This window comes from Halichoerus grypus, chromosome 9 (assembly GCF_964656455.1).
Source record: "Halichoerus grypus chromosome 9, mHalGry1.hap1.1, whole genome shotgun sequence".
NCBI classification, from domain to species: domain Eukaryota; kingdom Metazoa; phylum Chordata; class Mammalia; order Carnivora; family Phocidae; genus Halichoerus; species Halichoerus grypus.
In genome coordinates, this window is record NC_135720.1 from 80,131,136 (window position 1) to 80,157,779 (window position 26,644).

A 26,644-nucleotide genomic window follows, 5' to 3' on the forward strand; every position below is an offset into this window, starting at 1 on the left:
AAATTGCTGATGATAAAAATGGCCTTTACTTTATTCTCAACTACTTTTGTTATATGTGCATTTTAAAATTATTTAACAAAAAAAAAGACTTTTAAAATATATATTTCAAGTCTCAAAGTTAATTCAAAAGAAATGTATAATATTTCATTTGAAAATAAGAGTTTCAGCAGATATATGCACAATCCCTACATGAGTTATAAATCTGTCATCAAAACCATCACATTTTAGTATTTTTAAAGGGGAATTCAAGGTAGATTTTTTTTTCTGCATTATGCAACTAATTTAAAGACAGTACTTTTACATGTAAAAATAATTTACACTAAAAAACTCAAGCACAGAAATCTGATACGTTGTTTATCAAAATAACGAGAACAAAATGAGCAATGAAAAAATAGCAAAAGCCATTACAAAAAATAGTAAATTCCTATTTAAATTCCTGTGTCCACACAGATTAAAAACGTTTATTAATTAACTATATCACACAGATTGTAGCATACTTTAAGCTATAATATAGAAAGATAACATGGGATATTTGAAATTTAAGCTGCACTTACCAAAATAGTTTTAACCTGAGTCTTTGATGTCTTCAGAAATGTACTTGACAATAAGGTATGATAAAGTATAATTATTATTTAGTAGTATAATTCAAGGTTATTTTTCTTTGAATTTCTCTTAATACTGCTTCTTAAATATTTGTGTAAAATTATAAATATTACATTTTTGGGGTTCTCTGAACACAAGGGAGTGTATGAATTAAAAAGCTGTTACTTTTTTCCACTATACAAGCATATGAAGATGTCCTTCTTGTCCAAAATGTCTTATATTTAATCATATTTTCATGTTTCAAGTTATTTTAGAACAAATGCAGAAGGTCAAAAGATTATCATAGATACTTGAATATTCCCATGAAATATGTCACACTCACTAAGGAATTTAATACAAGTTCACTAAAGAATATCAAATTAATCATTTCCTCCTATAAATATTTTCTTTTTATTTATTTTGTGTTTAGAAGTTGCAGTTTTAAGTACTATTAACAGAAAATACATAACAAAAGCTTCCTAACAAGTGAAAAAAATAATTATAAATGCTGGAAAAATTGGCCTCATTAACATATTTACAAACTTTTACTTAATACATACTCCATTGGAAATTAATTATATGACATTTATACAAGCATTAACATTTCCAGATCACTCTGAGTAGTGAACACTTCAGTTCTTTACTGTCTATATCCAAAGTTGAAAGTCACTCAGTTTCTGAAGGCAATACTGACAAGCATCAGAAATGGATCAATCTGAGATGTTATTGACATATTGTTCTGTTCCTTCACCTAAAGATGTTTCTGTTGAGTAAGTGTCCTTATGCTTCTTTTTGTCTTTGCTCTGATCTTCCTGAAGCTTCAGAATTATGTTTCGGATTTCTTCTCTTTTTGTTCTCATTCTTGGGGGAGGAAACCAGTTTGCCAAATTCATAGGTAGTTCAAAATTGAGAATTGGATTCTGGAAATAAAAATATTAAATGTACATTAGAAAATTATAATATTTTAGTTTCAATCACAAAAGCATTCCAGAGTTAAAAATGAAAAATCAATAACTCATTTAGTAAGTATTTAATTATCTATCTCATGCCAGATATTATGCTAGGCACTGGAGATAATGAGACAGTTTTTGCCTAAAGATCTTATAGTCTAGACCAGAGGTCAGCAAACTACAGCTAGTGGGCCTCATTCTGCCTACTGTCTATTTTTGTAAATAAAGCCTTACTGAAACACAGCCACAATAACTCATTTACATCGCCTGTGGATGTGCTCATGCCGCAATAGCTGAACAGAGAGTAGACATAGAAATTGTATGGCCACAGAGCCTAAAATATTTACTACTTGGCCCTTTTAATGGTTTGCTGACCCTAGTCTAGATAGACAGATAACAATTAAAAACAATGGACATGACAAGTATTCTGAGAGTAAAAGCAGAAAGTCCTATGAAAATCCATGCCTGGGCGCTTAACACAATTCCAAGAAGAAGTGATATTTAAGCTAAGACCTGAAGAATGAGTAGGAGTTAGTCCAGTAAAGAATGACAGAAGCAACTGGGAAGAACATCCCAGGTAGGGACATATGTATCAAGGGCTAGAGGCAAGAAAAAACATGACACAATACAAGAAACTTAATGACATTCAGGTGGCTGATACACAGAATGCTAGAGTAAGAATGGTAGGAAATGAATGAAGCTAGAAGCTTCGACAGAAGTTGGGTCACACAGGCCATGTGAAGCATTTTCATCTTTAGCCCAAGAGCAAGAGGAGTAAAACGATTAGATTTCAGTTTCTGGAAAACAAATGTGAAATATAAAAGGCAGCATGCTTAGAGACTGGTGCAGCAATTTAAAATGGTGATGCCAGTTATTGGGCTTAGAAAGTGGCAGCAGGGATAAAGAATTGAACATATATAACGTTAAGTGATAGAATTCAGAGAACTGAGCGCTATACTGGTGATGGATGAAGAGGAAGGAGTCAAGGTAATTTTTTTTAAAGATAGTTGAGTTATCTTTTTTATTTAAAGATATTATTTGAGAGAGAGAGCGCGCATGAGAGCACAAGCATGAGCAGCGGGGAGGGGCAGAGGGAGAAGCAAGCTCCCTGCTGAACAGGGAGCCTGACAGGGGGCTCAATCCCAGGACCCCAGGATCATGACCTAAACCGAAGGCAGACGCTTAACCAGCTGAGCCACCCAGGCACCCCAAGAGTCAAGATAACTATAAAAAATATTCAAGAGAGGTATGGTATTGTATCCCTGAAGTCAAAGGAAGAAAACATTATGAAGAAGGAATGGTCAACAGTGTCAAGTGGTGCTGGGAGGTTGGTAACAATTTCAATGTAAGGATGAGAGTAAAGCCAGATTACAGAGATCTGAGAAACAATTAGGATTTGTGGAAATGAACACAGTGAATATAAATACTTCTCCATAAATATATCCATAAAGGGGAGAAAAGAGGGTGAAAGTCCGAATCATGGGAGAGATTTCTTAAGATGGGAAGAGTTAGCGGAGAGGGAGAGTTATCAGAGTGATGAGAATGAAGTCAACAAACCTTGGATTTGATAAAATATAAATAGTCTTTTTATGCTTTAAAAATTCTCCAATTTGGGAGTTTCTGCTTCCTGGAAAAATTTTTGAAATGGTTTTCAAATTCTTTAAAATATTTCCTTATTGTGTTTTTTACATTAATATAAGGTCAAATACAGTTGACCCATGAACAATGTGGGGATTTGGGGCGCTGACCCTGTGAAGTCCAAAATCCACAAAGAACTTTTGATGCCTGAAAAACTTATCTACTAATGGCCTACTATTGACCAGAATCCTTACCAGTAACATAAGCAGTCAATTAACACATATTTTTTATGTTATATGTATTATATTACTGTATTCTTACATAAAGCTAGAGAAAATAAAATATTATGAAAATCACAAGGAAGAGAAAATACATTTATAGTACTGTACTGTATTTATAAAAAAAAAAATCAAACCCGTGTTGTCTAAGGAGTCACTATACACTATTTTATTATTTATTATATCAGATCCAACATACTGAAACCCACCTCAAAAAAGCTCTCTACATACTGTAACACATATACACCACAATCACTGAAGTTGTTTTGCTGGGGTACTTTTGGATTAGAGCCTTTCATAACATCTTTGGAAAAACTTCTTTTGCTTCCTTTTTTAACTTCCCATTCCACCTCTAAATACCTGCAATAATGCACATATAGTAAGAATATACATATATAAATATACAAACAGTCCCTCATTCCCACCAGAATACAAAGTACAAATTATGGTTTTGAACTTACTCTCTTAGAATTTTTACAACATTTGATCGAGAAGGGCCTCTAAGTGAGTCCATCAGTAGGATACAAGGTCTGCAGGGTGAAATGACCAAATGTTAATATTTTATAATGTTTTTGTTTTTTAAAGATTATTTTATTTATTTATTTGAGAGACAGAGAGAGAGAGAGCGAGTGAGAGTACAGCACAAGCAGGAGCGAGAAGCAGACTCCCCGCTGAGCAGGGAGCCCAAAGTGGGGCTCGACCCCAGGACCCTGGGATCATGACCTGAGCTGAAGGCAGACGCTTAACCACTTAACCGACTGAGCCACCCAGGTGCCCCAGTACTTTATAATGTTAAAAAGGCATAAAAAAATGAGCACTAACAACAGAATTTAAATATTCAAAATTCTCTTGCCTCAGTAAAACTTGGGGAAGAAATAAATCTTACAGATACATATACCCTAACACAATACTTAAATATCCATGGTTATATTAAATACCAAATTGCAGGGACACCTGGGTGGCTTGGTCGGTTAGGCGCCTGCCTTTGGCTCAGGGCATGATCCCAGGGTCCTGGGATAGAGTCCCACATCGGGCTCCTTGCTCAGTGGGGAGCCTGCTTCTCCCTCTGCCTGCCATTCCCCCTGGCTTGTACTCTCTCTGACAAATAAATAAAATCTTTAAAAAACAAAAACAAAACATACCAATAACAACAAAAAAACCAAATTGTAGAATATTAATTGAACCACATCTTATTATTAACATATTTCACTAAAGTTCCACTGTTGGTTCCTTAAAAGAATACAAAATTTAGTAATGTCAAAATAATTCTGAAAATTTGAACATCCCCAGATTCCAAATTACCAGAAGTGGGACCATGCAAAGTAGAAATAATTCCATTTTCTTTAATTTTTTTTTTTTTTTTTTTAGTAATCTCTACACCCAATATGGGGCTCAACTCCACAAACCCAATATCAAGAGTCACACACACTCTTCTGACTGAGCCAGCCAGGTGCCCTGAAATAATCCCATTTTTAACTAAAACCTATTATAGATAACAAAACAGGTAATCATCATATAGAAGAATTAGTTTAGGGGCACCTGGCTGGCTCAGTCAGTGGAGCATGCAACTCTTGATCTCAGGGCTGTGAGTTCAAGCCCCACATTGAGTGTAGAAATTACTTAAAAAAAGAAAAAGAAAAAAAAAATTAGTTTAGAATCCAGTGTTTTTTGCAAGATTCCACTTCACATTCAAACAGAGAAATGATTATCCATTCTCCTCAACTTGAGCCCTGGACCATGGGCATAACCCAATTCTCCTCACTCATCTTGACAGGTTTTGTGACATTTAAGGACTTGTTTGAATAAAAACTGTCCAGTTATGTTTTATTCTATGAGGGTGTGTAAATAAAATTTATCATGCAGTATGCAAGATATAAAGTTAATGCTTACTGTTTACAGATAGTAGGCTTTAAATGCCACTGTCCTATTTCTGAATTGCAGTTGTCATCGGCAAGGAATCCATCATCACTGCTATCATCCTATAAAAGACAGCCTGTTAGTAGTGAAGATATACAATCTAAATAATAACCTCACAAAATAGCACTATTGATGATAAAAATCTTTGTAGCAAATATGGAAATTTTTTCTATTTAATAGTCACCAGACATGAGAAAATGTGGTCACTTGATTCTAATTATCTAATGCCACAACACTGATATCTTAATGAAAAGAAACTACTAATCAGAAGGCTATGAAAAACTGTTACATCTATTTTCAAGTAAAAGAAAATTTTAAAGACTGAATATAGTATGACTGATTCTTCTTCAAATACTACTGCTCTATTTTAGATATTTCTTTCTTTTTTTTTTTTAAGATTTTATTTATTTATTTATTTGACAGAGAGAGACACAGTGAGAGAAGGAACACAAGCAGGGGCAGTGGGAGAGGGAGAAGCAGGCTTCCCGTGGAGCAGGGAGCCCGATGCGGGGCTTGATCCCAGGACCCTGGGATCATGACCTGAGCCGAAGGCAGACGCTTAACGACTGAGCCACCCAGGCGCCCGATTTTAGATATTTCTACAAAAATTTAGTTTGTTGGCTAAAACAACTGTTTCACAATAGGAACATGAATGACTTGTATTTATTATTCTTTTACATAAATAATTTTTTCAATCAGAAATATTTAAAGGGTTTTTGGAAACACCTCCTTGACAGAACCATATATGCACTTCACTTAAGACAACTTAATGACATTGTGTCTTATTTTGTAGATTATCTTGAATGTAAAACAAGGCTTGGCTTTCCCTGTTCTTTAGAAAGTTTCTGGCAACCTTATAAATAAAATAATCAGCAATAGAAATAATAAAACACAGATTAGCTAGTTCATATAACTGTTACAACCAAAGGAGCATAAGAACAGCACTCATTATAAACCTTGAATATAACCCATATATATATGCCTGTATAAGTTGCAGAGAAAAACCGTATTTCTTAGACATACATTGTACAGCAAGGGACATAACAAAAAATGGGCTTTTGTTCACTGGAGGATTGCAAAACGAAAACTGGGTGCAGTACAAAGCTATCTTCACTATTAGATAAACTCAAAGTTTATTCAAACAACTAAAGAAAGGTCAGAGATTAAAGAAATGGAATGCTGTAAGATTCTTACAAACTTTTCTTTCAATATAAAGCCCTCTTTAACTGAAGTCATAAAATATTTTAAAAATACATTTTATTTTTGGTGTAAGTAAAATATACTAGAGCAAATGGAACTCTAAGGAAATAGGAGAATTTACCTATGTTAGTTTTAACTAAATATTATATGCTCCTGCCGTGATACATATACATTAAACTAGAAGAAAGAAAAGACTCACTGGAAATGTGGGAAAAATAATAATTTTGCTGTGCTGAAAGCACCACATAATCAAGTATCTACATTTGCCTCCTGAATAAGTTAGACCAAAGGTTAAGGTTAAGTATGACCCATAAGTGCTTTTAAAAGAGGAAGAGAAAGGAATGGCAAGGTTAGTGGGGGTAGTGGCTGAGTTTAGGTGGGAGAATCAATTTTGTATTAAAACTTTTCTGAGGTAGGTAATGTTAGTTTAACCCACGATGGCAAAAACTACAACAAAAACCCTAAAAAGAAAAATAAAACAAAACAACCCTATACAGTTATCCTGGCAACTTCTGAATTAAAAACTTAGGTTTGTGCTTTGAGATGAGACCCAAGTTCAGAAGGCATGAGTTACTGGTAGAAGGAATCGCTTATAGGACTCCAAAGAAAAACTTAATTAGATAAGATATTGGAGCTTTTTGCTAAGCATTAGGTTTTACCTGGTTATCCTGATCTTCTGAGAAGTCGATCAGTTCATCTTCAAGCATTTTGCTACCTTCAGTTGATTCATCACTATAGTTTAGTCTAATTTTGCTTAAGCCATCTATAAATAAGAAACATTATATAACTTAAAAAAGGACATGCACATAACTTATAGTATATGATATTAAAATGCTAGTAATTAATTATATAGTATCTGCATTAACATGTAATTTCAAATATAACTTACTTCTAATAAAAACCTGGATTCAATATCAATTACAAAGTTGCTTCTACAACTCAGAGAATTCATTAAATTTATTCATTAAAATTTAATTCTATTAAAATTTAAAACTAGGTATCAATTATATTATAAATATATGTATATTTAAATATATACAGATATATACATGTATGTATATTAAAACATTTTTGTGCTAGGTATGCTAGTTATCTTTAGTAACAGAAGCTACAATAGTCTAAAAATAACCTAATGTCCAATGATAGGAACAGTTAGCTAATTGTAGAACATAAAATATTATACATTTTTTAAATTAAAATTATAAAATTGTGAAAAATTGTATAATACAGATTAAAAACATGATTAAAATTAAGTTAAACAGGCTTGTTTTGGGACAAATAATAAAAAGAAAAATACAAAAATGAAAATAATCATGATGTAGAATAGTAGCTATGGATGAGTTTTCCAACTCTGTGTATTTTTCCTTCTTTTTCTTAAATTTATTTTTTATTATTATTTTGAGAGAGAGAGAGCGTGTGCACAAGTGAGGAGTGGAGGGGCAGAGGGAGAGGGAGAGAGAGAATCTTAAGCAGGCTCCATGCCCTGCGCAGAGCCTGACATGGGGCTCGATCTCATGACCCTGAGACCATGACTTGAGCTGAAATCAAGAGTCGGACTCATAACTGACTGAGCCACTAAGGCACCCCTGAATATTTTTCCTTCATGTTTTGTTATAGTCACTGACTTTTCAATAAAATAAAATGAGACAAGCCAAATATCGATGCTGGTAATATGAAATGACTCATAAGAAAAATTTGAAATTGATACTTTTAAAGGTCAGTTTCAAGAATCTAAATCTTTAAAAATAAAATATTTTGCTGGAAGACGCTAATCACACATGAAATATGTTTCAAAGAAACATAAGGTTTCAAAGAAATATAAGGTTTACATGAAAATAATGAAAACCGAGGGACTTTAATACCAAATTCAGTGATCTATTTATTAAAGAGTATACCTTTTCCACTTTAAAACGTATGACTTAAAGGTATTTTAGACAGGATAAAAGTTTATTTTTGTGTAAGTTATTAAAGGGGATTTAAATATATTAATATAAGCAAGATGGGGTGGGAAGACAGCAAAATAAAACATGCTCCTGAAAAGAAAGATGTCTCTCTCTCTAAATGTTGTGATTGGAAACGTACTATTTAAAATAAATAATAAAGCACTATGGTAAATCTTTTTATATGAAAAATAGCCTTTTCAATTTTTTTCAAAAATCTGTATTTTTATGTTTGTTTGAAACTAAAATATCTGTATTTGAATAATATCTGTCCAAATCCTCAGGCAATTCAGAATCGATTATAATCAAGATATTCTAGCAGCCAATTATTCATATCTACAGAAGCTGTGTAATATAAATATAAACCTTACACAATTAAATATATGTGCATTTAAAAAAAGGGAGAAAAATAATTTAAATAGTGAAGTAAACAAATATCCTGGTGTACGCTGAGAGGTGATAACTCAACTGTTTTTTTAATCACTCCCAGATACAATTCCCACTTATTTACTACAGCATGTTATCTGACATTAGGAGTCGACACTTGTGACTCTATGTGTTCGATAGTTAAAACTATATTAAAACTACCTAAAATGCTTTGTTTAAGGGCGCCTGGCTGGCTCAGTCAGTGAAGTGTGCAACTCTTAATCTTGGGGTTGTAAATTTGGGCCCCAAGTTGGATGTAGAGATTACTTAAAAAATAAAATAAAATAAAATAAAATAAATAAATATAATAAAATGCTTCGTTTAAATCGTGTCAATTATATTCCCAGGCAAAACAGAAATCAGTTATTGAGATAGTAATCATAATCACAGAAATTTTTATAAGCTCTTCTTAAATATGCCATCATTTTATATAGGACAGACTACTTAACCAAGCTCTCTGAGATAGTAAAAGCACCTCAGAGTGCTTTTGGGTGAATGATCCCTTGGAAACATTTGATGAAAGCACAGAAATGCAGACTCACTCTAGAGCACTAGTTTTCAAACTGTGGGACACTATCATCATTGGATTAAGGCAAGCATCAAAAAGAACAGAAAATATCAGTGTATCACACCCAATAAAGGTAAGTTAATTTCCCTTAAGGAAGATGGAATTGATATGGTTGCACACAAACTAAAAACAAAAAAAAAACAAATACACAAACTATAGTTGGAAAAAAAAGGATAAACAGATACTAAAAAGTCAAACTTCGTAAAACAGAGGATTCTTTACTTTGGTCTCCACTAGGATTAGTGAGGATATTTACTTATTTAACTGGATATTACTCAACTAGAACATTAATTTGAAGGAGAGGGCCATTAGAAGTTTCTGGGGTTTGTGTATATGAAGCTGTAGGCTTTGTCCCATTGCTTTAGGTCATGAACTTTAATTCATTTTTAATTTTAATTCACATTATAGTATGAGATTACTGATCAAAGGGGAACTTTAAAGAGTTCTATGGAAATATAACACATATCATACAATTCACCCATTTAAAGTGTACAATTCAGTTGTTTTTATATATCTGCACAGATGTGCAACTATCATCAGAGTAAATTTTATTTTTTTAATTATTTTTATTTATTATTATTATTTTAAAGATTTTTTATTTATTTGACAGAGAGAGACACAGCGAGAGGGAACACAAGCAGGGGGAGTGGGAGAGGGAGAAGCAGGCTTCCCGCGGAGCAGGGAGCCCGATGCAGGGCTCGAACCCAGGACCCTGGGCATGACCTGAGCTGAAGGCAGACGCTTAATGACTGAGCCACCCAGGTGCCCCATTAATTATTATTTTTAAATATTTATTTGAGAGAAAGAGAGAGAGAGCGTGTGCAAGCAGGGGGAGGGGCAAAGGTAGAGGGAGAGACAGTCTTTTTTTTTTTTTTTTAAAGATTTTATTTATTTATTTGACAGAGTGCGAGCACAAGCAAGGGGAACAGTAGAGGGAGAGGGAGAGGGAGAAGCAGGCTCCCTGCCAAGTGGGGAGCCCGATGTGGGGCTCGATCCCAGGACCCTGAGATCAACACCTGAGCCGAAGGCAGATGCTTAACCATCTAAGCCCCCCAGGTGCCCCGAGGGAGAGACAGTCTTAAGTAGACTCTGCATTGTGCATGGAGTCTGACGCCAGGCTCAATCTCACTACCCTGAGATCATCACCTGAGCCGAAACCAAGACTCAGATGCTTACCCAACTATTCCACCCAGGCGTCCCTCATCAGAGTAAATTTTTGAACCTCATTAAGAAACCAACCCTGTACCTTTCAGCTATTATTCCCCCCTACCTCCCCCCCACACTCCTATTTGCCACACCACATTAGCCCTAAGCAGCTACTAATCTACTCTATAAATTTTCCTGTTCAGGAGATTCCATACAAATGGAATCGTATAATACGTGGTTTTTTGTGACTACTTATACAATATTTTCAAGCCTCAGCAATGTTGTAGCATGTATCAGTATTTCGTATCTTTTTACGATCTAATATTTCAGTGGATAGATATGTCACTAACTGATTATCCATTTGTCAGCTGATGAACATTTGGGTTGCTTCTACATTTTGGCTACTATAATGCTACAATGAACATTCATGCCCAAGTTTTTGTGTGTTTTTATTTCTCTTGGATATATATGTAGGCGTGAAACTGCTGGGTCATATTATAACTCTACATTTAATTTTTTGAGGAAACTATCAAACTGTCTTCCAAAGAAAGCACCTGCACCATTTTACATTCCCACTAATAATATATGAGGGTTCTGATTTCTCCACATCCTCACCAACACTTATTAGTATCTGACTTTTTGATTGTAGCCATACTAGTGTGATATGAAGAAGTATCTCATTGTGGTTTTGATTTATATTTCCCTTATGTCTAATGATGTCCATCATCTTTTCATGTGCTAACTGGCAAGACTTTGTTTTCAAGGGAATGAGAAACAATTCATACTGCCTTGAAGGCTTAGGCTTCAGAGTGCCAAAATGGTAATTAATCTTTAATATGACTATTTACTGCCTCTTATTTTTTTTCTACTCAAGTATTAAAATACGAAAACTGAAAAATAATATAGGCAGCACTCGGTGATTACCTACTTTGTCTATCTTCATTACATTTCCTGCCTAATGAAATAGACTGAAAAGTGAGTTAGAAAAGCAAATATTTATGTTACATGTACTTTTTTGCTGTAACTGCTAAATTTCCCCCTTCTGCTGCTTATCTTATACCTCCCAAAGGGCACAAAGATCATCACTCTAGGGCTAATGTCAGATTTATGCAGCTAATACGTCAAACAAATAAAAAAAATTTTTTTTAAAGATTTTATTTATTTATTTGACAGAGAGAAACACAGTGAGAGAGGGAACACAAGCAGGGGGAGTGGGAGAGGGAGAAGCAGGCTTCCCCCGGAGCAGGGAGCCCGATGCGGGGCTCGATCCCAGGACCCTGGGATCACGACCTGAGCCCTGAAGGCAGACGCTTAATGACTGAGCCACCCAGGCGCCCCAAAAATATTTTTATCAAACTCAACAGCTTTCTGAGTTACTAAAATAAGGCAGTAAAAGTACCAAGACTATGTTCAGCATTCTTAATTTTTTTTAAAGATTTTATTCATTTTAGAGAGAGCGTGTGAGCAGGGAGGGGCAGAGGGAAAAAGAATCTGAAGCAGACTCCGCACTGAGTATGGAACCTGACTTTGGGCTTGATCCCACAACCCCAAGACCATGACCCAAGCCGAAACCAGGAGTCAAACGCTTAACCAACTGAGCCACCAAGGTGCGCCAGCCTTCTTAATTTTTATAGGTTCTTTCTGAATTCACATAATTTCTTCTATGCCTTATTCTGACTTTTTTCCTCCAAAGAAAATGTAGATTTATTCACAGCTTAATAAGCAAGGCACATGTCATAGCATATTATGGATTTTATGAAATAATTATTTTACTTTTGAGATTGAGAGAAAATTACACAATTGATTTGATATGAAACTTAAGTACTGGAAGAGACACTTTAGATTTCTCTAACAAGTGCTAGAAATATGGAACTGATTCAAGGGAAAAAATTCAATTCATTAGAACTGAATGGAAATAAAAAAAGCAGAGGTTGGGCTAGCGCCCTTCTTCCCACTGAAACATGAAAGAGAGTGAGGGATAAGGAACTAACCTTTCATTTGATGTCAACAACTATTTTGGAGGAAAAGGCTTTAATTTCTGACTCTCGCTATTTGATCGCTATTTGCCCATCTGTAAATTGAGAAGAATGAACTAATTTGCCTTATAGATCTAAGACTGTCCAACTACTATTTGTGCCAAATACAGTAAACTGCCGATGAAATAAGAATAAATCCAAGTTGCTATAAATGAAAAATGTAGACCTTGTAGTACAATTTGGAATTTTTTGGAGTGATGGAAAAGTTCTAAATCTTGTTTATTGTAGAGATTACATGACTGTACATATTTATCAAAGCTCACTGAACTATACTTATAAAATAGGTGAATGTTTCTGTAAATAAGTCATATCTTGATAAATCTGACTTTAAAAAAAAGTATGCTCTGAAATCTTAATCCTATATAAAAAAATCCAATTTATTCTGAATTCCTTGATTCTTTCAAAACATTTAGAAACGTACCTGTATGGTGCATAGAACTTAAATATTCATTCTGTAGGCCATTTTCACTTTTAGTCCTATCAACAACTTTCTGGCATGTAGATTCTCCTTTATTTGATTCTTCATTTTCACTTGCAGTATGATTTATTTTTTTCAGACTACATTTCACGCTGCCTATGTTTCTCCGATAATGAGGGTCACTTTCTTCCTGTTCGGCACTTGAATCAATTCCAGCTACGCAATGTTTTCTGTTTAGCATCTTCTTAATTACAGGCTTGGCAGAAGAGTTTTGTGAACAACTGTCCATTTCACTGGCTGAAGGAGAAGAAATACAACTGTCCTCTACAGCTGAACATTTTTGCATGACTGTATTTTCATGGTAATGAGGATTAGGTTCATACTTTGGTTTTTCCAAACCAGGGAAACAAACAACAGCCAAAAACCAGTGTGCACTGTAAAAAACAAATGAAACTACTGAATATATTATTAAGAGAGTTTATTATATTTGGCAATAAATATCAATTGAAATATTTTTTCTAAAGCTTCTGTCAACAAATTTCTTAAGAACACCCAATTTTTTCAATTCTCAAATGAATCCACTTGTTTATATGATCATTAATAGAATATAATGTCTATTCAAAAACAACATAATTTTTTTAGAATTATGTAGCCTGCATTCACTTTTGCAAACATCCTTTGAAACTTTATTGCTTTTTGAATGAAAAATTCATTCTTATTTTTAGACAATTTAAGAAAATATAAATTAGATCACTGTAATTCACCATTCTCATTAACCTTCCCCTTGACCTATTTATGTCAAAGAATAGAAAACTAGCCTCAAGACTAAAATGTTTTCAGAAGTCTAAATGGACTGTATAATTTTAAGCATTTTTCTAAATATTGCACATATAATATAGCTTTTAAAAAAACTTTTACCCCATGTCTGTTTTTCTTAAGAATAAGGTTAGGCATTGCTTAATGTTGAAAATATTAAATAATTCTTTGTCTTATGCTTATTGAGATGTATATACCACTAAAATGAAATAACGTATCTATTTAAGCATCATTATAAAACTTTAGTATTAGTAGAGTTCCAGCTATCAGGTGGGTGCTCCTGATATAGCTAAATTCAGGTATCATGGTTTCCAATAATAGGTTAGAAGCTACGAGTAAAAAGCTGTACAGCTAACATTGGCTAATATTCATTAATCTAATGAGGGATTTTATTAGGGGCTTACTATTTCCTAGACAGTGTTGTATGCTAGGATACAATGAACAGGCTACAGATGTCAGAGAACTTATTAGCTGAGTACAGTGTTTGTCATATAATAGGGTATTCAATAGGTGCTTGAGGAGTGAAAAAATGCATTAGCTTGATATGAACAAAAGTTATTCTATATTCTCACTTTTACAAAATGTTAAATTCCTCCAAGGTAGTATGAAGAAACACTAATTGTCTCTTCATCAGATAGCACAAACCAAGGGTGACAGAGCCTGGCTTCATCCTCAGTATTTTTAAGGCAAGATGGAGGAATGCTTCTCTTTTGTTCTTTATTAACCCTCACTATCCTATGGACTTAGGTCAGACTAGGGTAGTAGAAAGAGCAACACACCATCTTTCTCACTATATTCCAAGATTTGGCTGACTGTAAGTCACAGCTCAATGTCAAAAAAAGTTAAATGTGAAGAAATATGTTTTAAAAATTGATTAATACGGTATAATATAGCAGTTCTCAATCTAAATGTATAACCAAAGTCTATCACAGTTTTTAACATTTCTTAGCTATGACTAATATGTACAAGGCATAAATTTTCTGTTAGACACCTAAAAACTAAGAAAAATTCTTTCTTTACCTAGCCGAAAGGAGAAACCTGAATTAGATATAACTGAGGTTATTTTCAACCTCTAAGCGACAGGATTTTGCTTTTATGATCCCTCTTAATAGCAGCTACACATTGACCTTAAACGACCAGTGAGAGAAGAGACTAAAACAAGTAATTTCACTTAAGATCGACTGGATCTAAATGTTGACATTTTTTCCTTATCAATTTTTAACAAATAGCTTATAAACTTTAAAGTTTAAGAAACTACCACTACCAAGAAAATTAAAAATAAAACAGCAAAAACACAGCAGCCTATCTAAAATAATTAGCGAACAGAACTATTTGTGGCTTTAGCTCTTCAAAAACAAAACAAAACGAACCCTCAGGATTTGGAGGCTATTCTTCATCTACTAGGGGCATAGTTCTTTTGCAGAATTCTTTACTGACTCTACATCTTTGTTCATTCTCTATCTTTCACCAAGGTAACTAGAAGGATTAATCATAGCTTTAATCCACCGCAGATACACTAAGAGGAATGTGCCTCTATTGCTAAAGTCTGTACCTTAAATTTTTATAATTCATTTCTGACAAATAGCTCTCTATGTGTATCTTCTCTTTCACCTAAGCAAGCAGCTCACATGTTAGTCTTTATGACAAATTACTGTCAAGAAACCTTATTTTTGAGGATAATGAAGAAATCAAGAATTAGTTTTACACTTGGTTTTCAATTATGACACTATGTTTGACTTAAATATATAGCTCTGACGAAGTTAGGCTTGGGGTGCCTGGGTGGCTCAGATGGTTAAGCGCCTGCCTTCAGCTCAGGTCATGATCCCAGGGTCCTGGGATCGAGCCCCACATCGGGCTCCTGGCTCAGTGAGGAGCATGCTTCTCCCTCTCCCTCTGCCTCTCTCCCTGCTCATGCTTTCTCTCTCTCTCTCTCTGTATCTCTGTGTCTCAAATGAATAAATAAAAAAAAATCTTAAAGAAAAAAAAAAAGAAGTTAGGCTTTATAGCTATAACCAGTGTTTTGACCTAGCCTACCTATCTTTGGCTGGGTTCATTAGAGAGCACAGGTCTTACGATTAACGTATGATTTTTTTTATTATTATTTATTTATTTATTTGAGAGAGAGAGAGATTTAGAGAGAGAGTGCATGAGAGGGGGAAGGGTCAGAGGGAGAAGCAGACTCCCCACCAAGCAGGCAGCCTGATGCAGGACTCGATACTCGGACTCCAGGATCATTACCTGAGCCAAAGGCAGTTGCCCAACCAACTGAGCCACCCAGGCACCCTAACGTATGATTTGAAATAAACAGAATTTGATTATACTATTGAATCTGTTTTTCATAGTAAGGAAAAAAAAAGAGCATATTCAGAAGCTAGCCTGGCACAGCTAGGCTTATTAGACATAAACAATCTTACAGAATACCAATCCCAGACAAACTTACTCTGCAACCATGATAAACTGAGACAAAGCAAGGACATTTCTCAATTTGTCTAAGCAGAGACAAACAAGATCAAAATGCAACCAAAAAAATGCCAAATATTCCCCTTTTTTGCTAAATGGGTAAATGCTACTTCTTTACCCAAGCAAACAACTGCTTCCTTACATCCTCCCCCGATTACCAAACCAAAGCCCAAATTCTATTACAGGCGCTTTCAAACACACTTTTACTGAGAGGCTCCATGGTTGCCCATGGTGTGTGTTCTCCCTTGATGTAAGTAATAAACCCAAGTTGTCCAACTACAGGTGTATTCCTGGGAGTTTTTGGCTGGAAGGCATAGGAAAGCAGAAAAATGAAATATAAAATCTCTCAAGTCTAAACTGTGTAATAATACTATCCTACACATCAATGCCTCTCTAGTCACTGTGGGAGAACACAAAATATTTAACCACCTCCATTTACCTAGAAAATAGCTTAAAGTAGTCAGCATGGTTTTTAATTTGAGTATATGACATAAATTTAGCCATCTTTTCTTCTTTTGGTTAAGAGCCAAAGTGTTTTCTAAAGATTCAAAATCTATGTGACCTAGTCATCATTCTGTATAAAAAAATCTGTTCTGTAGGATGTTTGGTAGACTATAGCACCACTTTTTAAAAATGACATTATTCTATACTGATGAGTAAAACAAAATTAGATCTCTTGCTAGTATTTATAAAATTCAACATCTTACATGATTCACTAAAAACTGTATCAATTTTCATAAAATAAGCAGCATAAATATAGACATATATAACAAATTTCAGAAAGAAGTTTAAAAATGAATGAATTCTTCAACTCATAAACACATTTTCTAAAAATAGCCTTCACATTTACATAAAGAAAATTATTACTCACGCTTCATTAAGGGGTACAAAAATAAAATCCTTCTCAAAAATATCTACATGCCGGGTCCATGTTTTTACTCTCCCATGTCGCTTTTGCTGTATTCTATAAGAAAAGAGATAAACTATCACTTTCTGAAATGTTTCTAGTGCTTCAGCTTATATGCAGCCATTTATAAATTATAAAGACTAAGATGTTAACAAAGCAGTTGTATAAGATGATTTAACAAGTTGGGGAAAGAAAATAGATCATCTCAGACGGAGCTAGGAAGGTGTGAAACCAGACATCACTGAATCTGCAAGAAAGAATTATTTAGTTCCTGCTACTACTTACTAAGTGAACCAGTGCTACTATTTTTATAACTGCATATTAGCAACTATATTGAGAAATGTATCAGACCATGACCTATAATGACTGAGGAGAAGACAGCAGGAAAAATGAGCATTACAAAAGATGAAATAAAATAGACTATGAACATTGGTCAAACCAATCACTATCATCGACTCTAAGATGTAAAATTAGGAATCACTGAAACAGTATAAAATATTATTTATACTGGGGCGCCTGGGTGGCTCAGTTGTTAAGCGTCTGCCTTTGGATCCCAGGGTCCTGGGATCGAGCCCCACATTGGGCTCCCTGCTCGATGGGAAGCCTGCTTCTCCCTCTCCCACTCCCCCTGCTTATGCTCCCTCTCTTGCTGTGTTTCTCTCTGTCAAATAAATAAATAAAATCTTAAAAAATATATATTATTATTTATATTATGCACAATAGCCATCAATTCAAGACAATTGACAGCCCTTACGGCATTCTGTATGTATCTTTTGACCAATTATCAGCGCAAATTAGGGCTGGATGAAATCACTATATGGAGCGGAATTAAAAACAAACTGATTCAAGCCTAATATGTAGAACAGTATTTCCTTAACTTGTTGGAGCAGAATTATCCAAAGAACTTATTAAAAGTACAGAGTCACAGGTTCCTCTCTAAAGTATTAGGAATAGAACATCTAGGGTAAAACAGAGCAATCTGTACTTAATAAGTATCCAAGTAATTTTTTTTTAATTGTCAGGCACATTTTGGGGAATACTGATTTAGATATTGGACCAAAAACCTTTATGAATTCCAGATATTCTTGAGGCTTTAGAGTATTATGAATTATATTAATTTTGCTAACTGACAATAGAATTACAAGATGTTACCTCAATACAAGTGCATCTTTTATTAAATTAAACTTGAGTGACTTACTACATCTGTTAAATATTTTCAGAGCTTGACTTACGATAGATTAGTTGTTTCGTGAAGATTTCTTCTTTCTCTCTGATTAAGGCGTTTATAGAAAAAAGAACTGAATACATGAATTCGGTCAGCTTCTTCTTTCTTCAGTTTTTCAAGCACCAAATATCTATTTTATAAAAAAAATCCAAATATAATGAATTTAACAGTTTATACTAAAAACAGTCAGTGATCAAATATCTATTTAGCCAACATCAACCTTTCTTACACCTGAAAGACTTTATTAGCAAGATTTACTTCATATTCTAGGCAATGGTAACTAATAGATTATTTTCAATGAATGAAAAGTGATGCTTGAGAGTAAAACTATGATTTGCAAGATCTGATCTTGAAGACTCAAATAAATAAAATAAAATAAAAAAATGAAGGAGAAATAAAAACCACCAGAGGAATACAGAAAATTATGAGAATATTATGAAAAATTCTATGTCAACAAATTAGACAACCTAGAAATATACAACCTTCTAAAACTGAAGCAAGAAGAAATAGAAAATTAGAACAGACTGACTACCAGGAATAAAATTGAATCAGTAATCAAAAAACTCCCAACAAATAAACATCTGGGACTGGATGGCTTCACTGGTGAATTCTTCTAAAACTTTAAAGAAAAGTTGGTAACTGTTCTACTCAAACTGTTTCAAAAAATAGAAGAGAAAGTAAACCTTCCAAATTCATTCTACAAGGTCAGCATTACCCTGATACCAAAACCAGATAAAAACACTACAAAAAAAAACAGAACTACGGGCCAGTACCTCTAATGAACATAGATGCAAAAGTCCTCAACAAAATATTTACAAACCAAGTCCAATGATACATTAAAAAAAATCATTCATCATTATCAATTTGGATTTATTCCTGGGATACAAGGGTGGTTTAATATTCACAAATCAATCAACATGATACATTACCTTAACAAGGGAAAGGATAAAAAAAAAAAAAAAAAAAAAGGGAAAGGATAAAAACCAGATGATGCCAATAGATGCAGAAAAAACATAGGACAAAGTACAACATCCGTTCATGACAAAAACTCTCAACAAAGTTTAGAGGGAACATACCTCAACATAATAAAGGCCATATATGAAAAACCCACAGTTAACATCATATTCAATGGTGAAAACATAACTTTTCCTCTAAGATCAGGAACAGAACAAGGATGGTCACTCTCAAAACTTTTATTTACTATAGTACTAGAAGTCCTACCCACAGCAATCAGACAAGAAAAAGAATAAAAAAGCAGCCACATTAGTAAGGAAGAAGTAAAACTTTCACTATTTGCAGATGACATGATACTCTATACAAATTCTAAAGACTCCACCAGAAAGGGTCACCTCAGTGGTTCAGTTGGTTGAGCATCCAACTCTTGATTTTGGCTCAGGTCATGATCTCAGGGTCATGAGATTGAGCCCACATCGGGCTCTGTGCTGGGCATGGAGCCTGCTTAAGATTCTCTATCTCCCTGTAGCCCCCCCATTCTCCTTCCATCACTAAGAAAGAAAAAAATGACTACCAAAAAACTGCTAGAACCAATAAATGAATTCAGTAAAGTCACAGGGACGAGTTTAACTACAGAAATCTATTGATTATACACTAATAATGACGTAGGAGAAAGAAAAATTAATAAATTACCTATGAATATCTTTAACCAAAGAAATGAAAGAAGCATACTCTGAAAGCTATATAACACTGATGAAAGAAACTGAAGATGATGCAAACAAATGGATATTCCATGCTCATGGATTGGGAGAACCAATACTGTTAAAGTCTATACTACCCAAAGCAATCTACAGATTTAATACAATCCCTATCAAAATACCAACATTTTTTACAGAATTAGAACAAATAATACTAAAATTTGTATGGAACCACAAAAGACCCAGAATAGCAATCTTGAGAAAGAAGAACAAAGCTGGAGGTAACACAATCTCAAATTCCAGAAATACTATAAAGTGGTAGTAATCAAAACAGTATGGCACTGGCACAAAAATGAACACATGGATCAATGGAACAGAATAGAGAGCCCAGAAATAAACCCACACTTATATGGTCAATTAATCTACAATAAAGGAAGCAAGAATATACACTGGGAAAAACAGTCTTTTCAACAAAGGATGTTAGGAAAACTGGATGGCTACATGCAAAAGTATAAAACTGGACCACTTTCTTATACCACACACAAAAATAAACTCAAAATAGATTAAAGATCTAAATGCGAGACCCGAAACCATAAAAATTCTAGAAGAAAACATAAGCAGTAATTTCTCTGACCAGCGTAGAAACATTTTTCTAGATATGACTCTTCAGGCAAGGGAAACAAAAGTAAAATTAAACTACTGGGACTACACCAAAATAAAAAGTGAAGGAAACCAACAAAATAAAAAAGCAACCTACTAAATGGGAGAAGATATCATATCTGCAAATGATATATCCAATAAGGGGTTAATATCCAAAATATATAAAGAACTCAACATGAAAAAGAAAAAGAAAACAACAACCACCACCACCAAATCAATTAACAATGGGGAGAAGACATCAATAGACATTTTCCCAAAGACATACAGATGGCCAACAGACACATGAAAAGATGTTCAACATCATTAATCATCAGGAAAATGCAAATCAAAAACCACAAAAATACCTGACAGAATGATAAAATAAAAAAATACAAGAAATAACAAGTATTGGTGAAAATGTGGAGGAAAAAGGAACCTTCATGCACTGTTGGTGAGAATGCAAGCTGGTGCAGCCACTGTGGAAGAACAGTAGGAAGTGCCTCAAAAATTAAAAAATAGAATGAATACTCTATGATCCAGTAATTCCACTACTGAGTATTTTTCCAAAGAAAATGAAAACACCAATTTGAAAAACATATGCACCCCTATATTTATCACAGCATTAACTACAATAGCAAAGAGGTGGCAGCAATCCAAATGTTTATCCATATATGAATGGATAAAAATGTGGTGTGTACACACACACACACACACACACACACACACACACACACACTGGATTATTACTGAGCCACCAAAAAGAATGAGATCTCGCCATTTGCAACAAGATGGGTGGACCTAGAGGGTATATGCTAAGTAAAATAAGTCAGAGAAAGACAAATATCATATGATTTCACTCATGTGTGGCATTTAAGAAACAAGACAAACAATGAAAAAAAGAGGCAATCCCCCTCCCGGACTGTTAAAAACAGAGAACTGGTGGTTGCCAGAGAAATGGGTGGGGGGATAGATGAACTAGATAACTGGGATTAAGAGTACATTTATCTTGATGAGCACTGAGTAATGTACAGAACTGTTGAACCACTGTACCATTATACACCTGAAACTAACACAACACTGTATGTTAAGAAAAAAAAAAAGTCACTGTGAAAAAAAGTTTGTTTCCTACTTGTAGAGTTAGAAATGGAAAAGAATGAGCAGTCTGGTAGAAGTTTAAGAAAAAAGTTTCTTTTTAATTAACTTCTAAGCATGTCATGAGACAAACAGATTTTTATTTTTTTAAAGATTTATTTTATTTTAGAGAGAGAGAAAGCACTAAAGTGCAAGCAGGGGTAGGGGCAGAGAGAGAGAGAGAGAGAGAGAATCCTTAAGCAGACTCTCTGCTGAGTGGGGCGTGTGATGTGGGGCTCAATCCCAGGACCCCGAGATCATGACCTGAGCTGAAATCAAGAGTCAGATGCTGGGGCGCCTGGGTGGCTCAGTCGTTAAGCGTCTGCCTTCGGCTCAGGTCATGATTCCAGGTCCTGGGATCGAGCCCCCCATCGGGCTCCCTGCTCAGCGGGAAGCCTGCTTCTCCCTCTCCCACTCCCCCTGCTTGTATTCCCTTTCTCGCTGTGTCTCTCTCTGTCAAATAAATAAATAAAATCTTAAAAAAAAAAAAAAAAGGAGTCAGATGCTTAACCAATTAAGCCATCCAGGTACCCCATAAACAGATTTTTTAAAAACCATGCATTTTGTTAGGTTTCCTTTTTTATTTGGAATACTGATTTGCATCAGAAAAGGTAGAGCTTTTAGATAATGTAACTTTAATGTAGTTTTAAAGTGCTACTATAAAATGTTAAGGGGCCTCCTGAAAATGTAAAGAATTTCAGGAGTATACACAGATAAAGAATTTCAAGAGTATACACAAATACTATAAAATCTCTATCTCAGTGTAAAAAGTAAAGATTTAAGTATGAAATACAATAAGCTACAATGTAAACAAAACACAGGCATTCAACTTATTTTTCAGATCCAACTATATGCTTTCAAAACCAAAAACTATTAAAAAAAAATAAATTAAAAGTAAAGGGATGAAAAATACATACCATGCAAACAAAAACCAACAGAAAGCTGGAGTAACTATATTCATTTTGAACAAAGTAGGCTTAAGAACAAGGACATTATCAAGGATATAGAGGGACATTACAAATGACAAAGGGTTGATTCTCCAAGAAACATAAACTTGTATGTACCTAACAACAAATATCTAAAATACATAAGGCAAAATGAATTTGAAAGGAAAAACAGACAAATCCATTATTATACTTGGAGATCCAAGTGTATATATACATACACACACATACTTGGTATATATATAACCTTCTCAATAACTGATAAAACAAGTAGGCATAAAATCAGTAAGGACAAAGATGACCCAAAGAGCACTACCAAACAACTTGACCAAACTGACGTTCACAGAACAACACTTCATCCAACAACAGTGGTACTGTTCTGCACACTCAAGACTTTTTGCTTGGTTTCTTAAGGTAGTATACATTAGAATTAAGAGATAATATTTTTTAAAAATTATGATAAAAATGAATAACAGCAAATTTACAATCTTAACCATTTTTTAAAAAGATTTTATTTTTAAATTAATCTCTACACCCAAAGTGGGGCTCGAACCCACAACCCTGAGGCCAAGACACATGCTCCACTGACTGGGACAGCCAAGCACTCCCAATCTTAAACATCTTTTGAAAAAATATTTTTAAATAATCTCTACACCCAATGTGGGGCTCGAACTCACAACCCCAAGATCAAGAGTTGCATGCTCCACCACCTGAGCCAGTGAGGGGCCCCCCCAATCTTAACCATTTTTAAAAGTGTACCGTTCAGTAGTGTTAAGTATACTCACATGGTTGTGAAACAGATCTCCAGAACTTCATCTTGCAAAACAGAAACTCTATACTCATTAAACAATTCCTTTTTCCCCCACCCTTCAGCTTTTGATAACCACCATTTATTTTCTTTTTCTATGAATATGACTATTTCAGACACCTAATATAAGTGGAATCATACACTACTTGTTTTTGTGACTGGCTTATTTCACTTTGCGTAATGTCTTCCAGATTCATCCATCTTGTAGCATGTGACAGATTTCCTTTCTTTTTAAAACTGAGTAATATTCCTCTGTATCTATATACCACATTTTGTTTATCCACTCATCCATCAATGGACATGTGAGTTGCTTCCACCTCTTGGCTACTACGAGCACAGATGTGCAAGTATCTCTTTGAGACCATACTTTTCAATTCTTTTGGATATATACCCAGAAGTAGAATTGCTGGATCGTAGGGTAGTTCTATTTTTAATTTTTGAGGAGCCACTATACTGTTTCCCTTAGTGGCTGTACCATTTTATATTCCCACCAGCAGTGCACAAGGAATCCAATTTACCAACATTCTCAGCAACACTTATATTCTTTTCTTACTTTTTTTTGATAGTAGCCATCCAAATGGTGATAACTTTTTGTGGGTTTGACTTGTATTTCCCTGATGAATAATACTGAAAATTCTTTCATACACTTGTTGGCCATTTGTAGGAGATAACATCTTTTGTCTTAGCTATGAAGAACTTTGAACTCTTTTTTTTTTTTTTTTTTTAACTCATTCTTGAATGTGTTTGTTAGGTCTCAGAGAAGTCTAACATCTGCAAAGTTAAGCATTTAAAATCTAGGGCAGTTTCTCTTGCTAGCAAATCTATGATACATTTTATAATTTACTGAAACATATTCCACTACTATCAAATCTTCAAAAGGAAAATGCCTTTGAAAATAGGATATAGTTAACATAAACAGAATATAAAGTCACCCCTGACGTGAAGTATATCCTGTTGGTTGAAGATGTTGACCTTGTCGATTTTGTTTAGTTGTTCTAAAAATTGTTGAGAGAGGGGAACTGTAGTCTCCAGCTGTATTTGTGGATTTGTCTGTTTCTCTTTTTAGATCAGTTCATTTTTGTTTCACATATTTTGTAACTCTGTTGTATGGTACATACCCATTTAGGATTGCTAAGTCTTCTTGGTGGATTCACTTATTGTATGGTGTCCCTTTCTAGCCCAGGTAATTGTTTTTTATTTTTCTGATAATAATATAGTTAACTCTTGCTTTAATATTTGTTTAGTATCTTTTATTGTCCTTTTATTTTCAACTTACATATATTATTATCTTTGAAGACAGGACATAGTTGGGCTATGGTATTTAATTAGTCCACTACTCTGCCGATCTTGGTCTTCTAATTGAGATATAAATAGTGCATTTAAATTGAATGTAATTAGGGTTGCCTGGGTGGCTCAGTCAGTTCAGCGTCTGACTCCTGATTTAGGCTCAGGGCATTATCTCAGGGTCGGGAGATGGAGCTCTACCTTAGGCTCCGTGCTCAGTGGGGAGTCCATTTAAGATTCTCTTTTTCCCTCTCCCTCTCTCCTTGCCACTCCCCACCTCAAATACATAAATAAATCTTAAAAATAAATAGATAGATAGATAGATAGATAGATAAATAGATATAGATAGATAGATAGATAAGGGCGCCTGGATGGCTCAGATGGTTAAGTGTCTGCCTTTGGCTCAGGTCATGATCCCAGGGTCCTGGGACAGCCCCGCATCGGGCTCCCTGCTCAGTGGGGAGCCTGCTTCTCCCCCTCCCTCTGCTTCTGCCCCTGCTCATGTTCTCTCTCTCTCTGTGTCTCGAATGACTAAATAAAAAAACTAAAGTAAATAAAATAAATAAATAAATAAATAAATAGGATGTAGTTGGTGATATGTTCTATCTTCTAGGTCACTGACTCTTTCCTCTGTCCTCTCCATTTTGCTGTTGAGCCTATAAAAGCTTTTATTTGTTATTATAGTTTCAGTTCTAAAATTTCCGTTTCTTTCTTGTTTATATCTATTTTTTCATAAGTTTCACATATGTTCACAATTTTTCCCTGAAGAATTTTTATAATGGATGCTTTAAAATCTGTCATAATTCTAATTCTAATAATTCTAATTCTAACAATTCTAATAATTCTAATATCTGTGCCATCTTGGTGTTGACTATTTACATTATATTTTCTCGTTCCATTTGAGATCTCTCTGCTTGTTAGTGAGAGAAGTAATTTTCGATTGAAATATGGGCATTTTGAGTATTATGTTACAGGATTCTAGATCTTATTTAATTCTTGTGCTTTAGAGGCCTCCCCGGTACCACCTTCTAGTAGGTGCAGTGGGCTCCACCTCATTACTGCCAGGTGGGGATGGAAGTTCAGGTTCTCTACTAGGCCACTATTATGAGAGATAGAGGGGCTCTGTGTTACAAGGAGGGATGGGAGTCTCCCCACTAGGCCTCCACTGATACACCTCTGCTGGACAGAGAGAGAACAGAGTACCTCATTATCCCCCAGGGACCAGGGTACAAGTCCAGGTCTACATCTGACCCCTATTAGCTCAGGGTCACTGTGACCTTAAAGTTATTCTGAGCCCTTATCTGCCTTAACCTCTGCTGTACTGACCCAACTAAATGTATCCTCTTTTAAAGCTTTCAACTCCCTTCAATTTCAGGACATAACCCACTATGGATTTCTCTTCTTACCTCTCAAATCCTTCAGAATTTATTCATAAGAATCTCTTTCTTCCCTAACTCTCCAGATTCTGTCCTTATAGCTCTTTTTCTCATTCTGTATTTCTACCTAAGCAATTTTACCTATTCTCATAATTAAACTACCACTTGCAAAGTAAAGCCTCCTAACTTTTTATGTCTCCAGGCCAGAACTCAAATGACCTTCAGAGCCATATACTCAACTGTTTATTGGCCCTGTCCCTTTTGTTGTATCACAAACATCTAAAAGCAAACTCATCCCCACCCCCAAACAAACCCGTTCTGTTTTTGTTCATTGCTTCACAGTCAGTGACAAAATCATTTAGC

General features: G+C 34.7%; 1 protein-coding gene across 7 annotated transcripts in view; it reads right to left on the reverse strand.

The window, feature by feature from the left end:
• Positions 1 to 333: 333 nt before the first annotated feature.
• Positions 334 to 26,644, reverse strand: part of SENP6 (SUMO specific peptidase 6) — a 115,286-nt gene continuing 88,975 nt past the window's right edge. For all 7 annotated transcript variants that reach the window (XM_036094083.2, XM_036094079.2, XM_036094078.2 and 4 more), the window contains 8 exons: positions 18,455 to 18,577; positions 17,187 to 17,279; positions 13,043 to 13,473; positions 7,165 to 7,268; positions 5,279 to 5,367; positions 3,850 to 3,918; positions 3,598 to 3,748; positions 334 to 1,502 (listed from right to left, as the gene is read on the reverse strand). In XM_036094083.2, the coding sequence (XP_035949976.1) occupies positions 1,293 to 1,502; positions 3,598 to 3,748; positions 3,850 to 3,918; positions 5,279 to 5,367; positions 7,165 to 7,268; positions 13,043 to 13,473; positions 17,187 to 17,279; positions 18,455 to 18,577 (1,270 nt within the window). In that variant the 3' untranslated portion in view covers positions 334 to 1,292. The remainder of the gene's footprint in view (positions 1,503 to 3,597; positions 3,749 to 3,849; positions 3,919 to 5,278; positions 5,368 to 7,164; positions 7,269 to 13,042; positions 13,474 to 17,186; positions 17,280 to 18,454; positions 18,578 to 26,644) is intronic.